Source organism: Athene cunicularia, assembly GCF_003259725.1.
Source record: "Athene cunicularia isolate RWA chromosome 8 unlocalized genomic scaffold, athCun1 chr8_part1, whole genome shotgun sequence".
Taxonomy (NCBI): domain Eukaryota; kingdom Metazoa; phylum Chordata; class Aves; order Strigiformes; family Strigidae; genus Athene; species Athene cunicularia.
Window position 1 is genome coordinate 28,733,390 of NW_020799109.1, and position 6,231 is coordinate 28,739,620.

The window sequence follows — 6,231 nt, forward strand, 5'->3', positions numbered from 1 at the left end:
TTTTTTTTTTTTTTTTTTTTTTTTTTCTTTTTTCTTTTTTTTTTCCCCAGCTGTGACCTGTCCTGCCTTAGAAATTCCTGCTCATGGTGCTGTGAACTGCTCTCAACCCTCTGTGGAGATCACCTGGGGTACTACCTGTGAGTTCACCTGTGAGGCAGGATTTGTCCTGACGGGACCAGCCACACTGCAGTGTGAGTCTTCTGGGGCCTGGGACAGGCAGCAGCCATCCTGTGCAGGTACTTTCCTTATCCCTGCTCACCTGAGCTCTTGGGGCTGTCAGCATTGGTGTGTTGGATGCCTGAGACGGCTGTGCTGATTTCTGTTGTGATCTGTGTGTTGCAGCTGTGAGGTGTGAGGCTGTAGCCTGGCCAGAAGGTGGCTTTGTGACCTGTGACCACGCTTCTGCAGACTTCACCTATCGTTCACGTTGTGATTTTGGCTGCAGTGAGGGCTATGTCCTGGATGGTCCAGCCAGCACTGAGTGCACAGCACAGGGACAGTGGTCGGAGCCAGTGCCAAAATGCAAAGGTAAGACTTACTGGGTTGGCAAACAGTTTTCTTGTCAGTGGACAACACACTGAAATCCATATTCCTATAGGGTGCTGGCTCCGAACTGAACTCTGCTATCTGTCATGTTTTCAGCTGTGCCTTGCTCTGCCTTAGAAATGCCCGCTCATGTCTCAGTGAACTGCTCTCATCCCAAAGTTGAATGAACTTGAAAATACAATGTACTCATGCAAAAAAATTAAGGCCAAAGACAGGAAAATCCTAAATGACTCTTAAACATTTCTTTCTGTATTTCAGTTGTACAGTGTGAACCACTGAAGTCTCCTGAGAAAGGCTCTATGGATTGCTCACACGGTGCTGGCAACTTCACATACAACACAGCCTGCCACTTCAGCTGTCTAGAAGGATGGAAGCTCAATGGTTCTCATGTTCTTGAGTGCAGTCATTCAGGAAACTGGAGTGCCAGTCTGCCCACATGTGAAGGTATTTTACCTGTGACTAGCCACAGAGAGATGGCACTGGGTTTCTAGTCAAATGAGGTATGGAAGGGTGGAGGAGCTAACACCGACCAGTGAGCTAAAGCTTCTAGTGAAGTCCATGAATTCAAAAGCTCAACAAAATCTCTTGGTATGTTTTTCTAAAAACAGAAGAGGGGAGAATTCCTAAAATGTCTTGGTGATAAATTTGGATTTCTTATTCAAAACCAAAAGCTGCAACCTGATTTTGGGTTGTTTTGTTCGTTTTTTAGTTAAAATGTTTCTCGTGTTGAGCTTTTTCATATGAATAAGAAAAAAGATTTTCTAGAGAAACAGAACCTTATGGGGAAATCTGCATTCATAAGTCTGTTTCTCAGTGGAAAAGTTTATGTATTTGTTAATTTGGTGTGATACTTCCTTGTGTGAACTCCTTGGCCAAAAGATCTCACAGAGCTTTTCTGTCAAAGGTTGTAATTTTACAGGACAGAAGTCTGACTTGCCTTCCCATTCAAGTGAGCTCTGTCACTGTCCTCACATCCTAAAAGCTCAACTCCACTTTATTTGCTTGAGCATAATTTAGATCCTTGAATAATTTCATTGATCTCGACAGGATTGCTCAAAGAGGAAGACAGCACAGTGGGAATTAAAGTATGAACTGAAACATGAAAAAGAAAAGATGAGCATAAATTGTGTTGTGAGGCTGGAGGTTAGACAGACCCTGGTATAGCTAGCTTGTTGCCTTGCCGTTGCTTTGGCAATGGGTGGGATGATTTTTAGTATGCAGCTTTTAACCTTGTGAGCAGGATGTGTCCTGTCACAGCAACAGAAAATTTAAGGGTTACAAGCTGCAATTCTGGTTCCTTATGAAGACCTCAAGGAAAAGGAAGAAGTAGAGAGGGCTTCAAAGACCACACATGCCTCTTGATCTCACTGAAACATTTTCATCCATTCAGCTTCTGAACAAGTCAGCTATGTCTCTGTGGGCATAGCAGCCACGAGTGCCTCTCTGTTGTCCACAGCATCATTCCTCCTTTGGCTTGCAAGACGTTTCCGAAAAAAAGGTGAGCAATTGAACTGGATCTACTGGTTTTATGTACCTTCCTGAAAAATTTTCAGTGGAGAAAAAAAACTCCTCCAAACCCCAATACTTAGCTTTCTGAAAAAGTGAAAATTCCCATACTGAGACAAATTCCAAAATTATTTTAAGAAACCTGTGCACATGCCATGCTGGCTTTTGGGTGAACATTTAAAAATCAAAAATAGTGAAAACCAAATGTTTTTAAACCCAAACATTTTTTTATCAGTAATTACTGCCAGGAAGAGTGAATGGGAATTTGAGATGGGGCTGATGACAACACAGTAATAACTGCCTGTGAGATTTGTTGCTAGATAATGGATTTTTATCAGATACTCAGAAATGAGAGGATTTTTATTAGAAGAAAAATTTTTCATGAAGGGGCTTTCATCTTGAAATGCTAATAATACCTTTTCTTATTCTTCTTGCAGTAAAGAAATTTACTCCTTCCAGGTAAGTTGTGGCTCAAAAAGCAGCATGAAAATCACTGCAATCACTTTTCTAAAATCCATTTGATATAAGCTAGTTGTCATTAAAGTACTTTTTATTTCTGTTTTTTATAGTAGCTGCCAGAGCCTAGCCATTGAAGGTAGTTTCCAAAGTGCTGGCCAGAATGTCTAACTCCAGGTGTTTCAGGTAAGCACATGAGATATCTGCCCTCGCAAATTCTCTTCCTTTTAATCACGCAAGCAATCAGAGCTGTTAATTGCCATACAGTTGCTGAAATAGCAATATATGCTTTGGGGTACCTAATATGCATCTTGGCATTGCATGACAGTTCCTAACAAGACAGATGGATTTATTGCTTTAGAAATGGTTATTCAGCTCCTTCAGGATGATTGTGCTTAGCATTCTGTCCAGCTGCACATAGCTTTAGGAACACTTTTGTGTGGTTTTGCTACCTTCTGCATACAAAATTCCTCAGAAATGAGAGCAAATACGAACCTATGCCAACTTTTCAATTTACAGAGGAATTTTGTTCTCTCTGCAGGAATTGAAGCCATCTTTACTTATGTCTCAGATTTCCGGAAAATGAAACTGCATGCAAATCAGCAGCTCTCCAGATGTTTTTACCTCTTGCTGACAAGATGATTGACCTTGTGTATTGTTCAGAAATTTTGAACTCAAGCTGTCTGGTATTTCCACTGAAGACAAGCAGAGAGTAAAATTCTGGCCTTCTGGCAAAATACTGTCTACATTCAGTCATGTAGTTATCATAACTGGGAGCTTGCCATCTCTTGTCCAGATGGTGAGCAAATAGTAAGCTGCTGCCTAAAGAGGAGGCTGGTTTCTCCTCTGGTCTACTCAAAGGTACCTAGGTGAGGTGAAGACATGCATTATTTCACATCACTTACTACACTGCTGGAGATGTCTTCTCTGGAGACATATGGATTATATTTGCAGAAACAGAATAATCAGGATGAAAAAGCATTCATTGAATAGCTTTGAAACCATTGATCTGATTTGTTGTTGAAGTCGGTTTCTTTTAAGAGGATGTCCCAATCAATAAATATGCCTGTAGTGATATGGGTAATTATTCAGGTTTCTGCTGCATGTCCAAGAAGGCTTAGGGACCTTATTTTTTTTTTTTTTTTTTTTTTTTTAATAATGCTAGGAATTATAGTGCTTATACTAGGTACTCTGGTTTCTGAATGCAGCAAGTATATCTGAAATGATCTCATCCCTGTGGGATTATGTACTGTAATACAGGTGTATACATAAATATTTAATTGTGCAGTTTTTACTGTGGATATTTCTGTGCTATTAACTGTAAATGTATTGTAAAATACTTGTTCCTGAGTAGGTCTGTGGCCATTGATCTAGATTCAGGTAATTTAAAAATAATACAGAGGTGTTTATGCAGCCATGAAATCCTTACATTATTTACAAATAAAATGGGAGCTTGACATTTGTGTGTATATATATGGCAAGTATGATTTATTAAGCTGTTAAAGGACTTTAGATGACAAGGTCTTTCTTAAGTTATGTTTAAGTTATGATCAGAAATTTAAATCTCTGACTTAGAACCTGATATGTATTGTCCTATTTATAACAGTATTTAATAAAATGTTTTTAATGTGATGCTCCCTTTTTGGAAACGTACATCATTTAAATGATTTAGGTCAGCCTAAATGTGGATTTGGCTTCAGCAGCACAATGTGAGGGATTGGGGGAAGACTGCCTCGATAGCAAGGCTGTCCCTTATTTAGCTTTCCGTTTTCATAGTAGTCAAGGGAAGAGTAGCCAGCAGATGGCACTGACTGCCTGGGAGCTAGCACAGCCGGAGCTGGACCCCACACCAGCACCCCCAGGCCTGAAAGGAAGGAGGAAGGCTTAGCGTTGTGCCCGTAAAGCAGGTGCCTGGACCAGCAGTTAACTTTGCGAGAGGCATGCTCAGGAGGGAGAGGAGAGCAGAAAGAAGCAAGTAGGTGATCTTGGTGCGTAGTTAACAACACAAACCCCTCTGCCCCTACAGGTCTTTTGCAGCCCTTTCTGCTGGGAAGTTAGCTAAGTACAGGAGACCATGGGCTGTCAGAAGCACAGCTCTGGGGATTAGTGGTGATTGCTATCCAGGGACCTCCACTCCCACCCTGGCATGGGCTGTAGCCAAAGACTCTGCCATGGGCTAGTGATGGCTAGGTACCAGTGATGGCCAGACATTCCTGTGGCCACCCTTTCCCAACCCCTGACATAGCCAAGGAAGCTGCACCGTGGCGCTCTCTAGCTGCTGCCAGGAGCCAGCCCTTGGTAATAAACCATAAAATGCATTCCTGCCCTAGGCAAGGCTCAAGAGAAGCCATCAGGCCTATAAGCAAGGGAGTCAAGAGGTGCTGTGCCACAGTGGACAGGGCCCATTGCTTTTTAACCCAAACCGATTAAAGAACTGAGAGCTGCTGTCAGCGCTCCCCCCGCCTCGACAAGGTGGGGCCCAACCATGTGAGCAGATGTAGAGCTGTAATCCTTCAGGTTCCCTGAGGGGACATAGAGATTAGCCCGAAATGCCCTGCTCTGAATCCCTGCAGGAGCTGTTTTGAGGGCTAAACCACCACATGGGTCCCCAGCCTGTCCTTGTTGTTGTCCTCTGCATGCATGGCCCTGTAGCATTCTCTGGAGAGAGCGGCTCAGGCCAGCATGACTCCCACCCTGCTGTGGTCAGGGCTGCCCAGCTTCTTCTCTCCTGAGCAGAACTGGTCCTTCTAGCAGCTCTCCCAGAGATCTTATAGTGACTTCATTGCCAGAAAGGAAACTACAAAGTAGTCCCCTCTCTTTCTCCAAGCATTTGTCCTATGTGACTTCTAGAGGCAGCAGGAGTGAGACCACATTTGGGTGGGATTAGTTTTCTATCACTCCCATATATCCCCTAGGCCAGACAAAGACTCCCTGAGGCAATCTCCTTCCTTGCAGAGACTTACAGGTGACATCTATAGTCATAATTAATGTTTGGCCAGGACACAGGCAAAACCCTAGCCTGTGCTTATCCAGATTGCTTGATTCTTGGTCACTGACTTTTCCTGCATCAGGATATAAATTACCAGTTATGATGGCATGGTGTGGCCAGGCCTTTAGGTTCTTCAGGAAGACATTGTATTTGCAGTAGATGTGTCTCTGTTGCAGTGCCTGTGAACATGGCTCACATGTTGTTTGCTATCTGCATAGTTCCCATGCTGGCAGGAATGGCCATGGGAGTGCTTGCTACCAGGCAGTCGTTAATAACTCCATTGTATTGCTCCTCTATATGGTGCAGTGCTGTGCCACCACCAAAGGGCCACAGGGTCTTTGCTGGAGGGACTTTCCCTATTTCCTGTTGTTCCATTTCCCGTAAATTCCTCAGCTCTCCCTGGGCTCGTGACATTGTTCACAATGGGATACGTTTTGCCTGGCATCTTATTTCAGAGCGAATGTCTGCTTCTGCCATGACCTATGGAAGCTGTGAAGGTGACATTAACTGGGAGGCACGCATGTCCTTTCACAGCTCTGCGTGTTTGCTGCTTGGCAAGGGGATGGCTTTTGTGGTGTAACTTAACACATTCCTGATTAACTGAGCTACCTGGGTGGCTTTAGCTTTTTACATCTGCAGTCCTACAGGAGGAGACTTAGAAACAAAATTTCACTTAAAGTCTTGGAAAGACAAGTAGTGTTTGATTTGGGGTGGGTGTGTCTGTGGCCCTTGGT

General features: G+C 43.4%; 1 protein-coding gene across 1 annotated transcript in view; it reads left to right on the forward strand.

Annotated features, from left to right (window-relative positions):
• Positions 1-4,065, forward strand: part of SELE (selectin E) — a 7,269-nt gene extending 3,204 nt beyond the window's left edge. Inside the window, exons 6-12 of the mRNA XM_026854481.1 lie at positions 51-236; positions 343-528; positions 805-990; positions 1,937-2,044; positions 2,490-2,511; positions 2,622-2,694; positions 3,050-4,065. Of these exons, the coding sequence (XP_026710282.1) occupies positions 51-236; positions 343-528; positions 805-990; positions 1,937-2,044; positions 2,490-2,511; positions 2,622-2,679 (746 nt within the window). The 3' untranslated portion in view covers positions 2,680-2,694; positions 3,050-4,065. The remainder of the gene's footprint in view (positions 1-50; positions 237-342; positions 529-804; positions 991-1,936; positions 2,045-2,489; positions 2,512-2,621; positions 2,695-3,049) is intronic.
• The last annotated feature ends 2,166 nt before the right edge of the window (positions 4,066-6,231 follow it).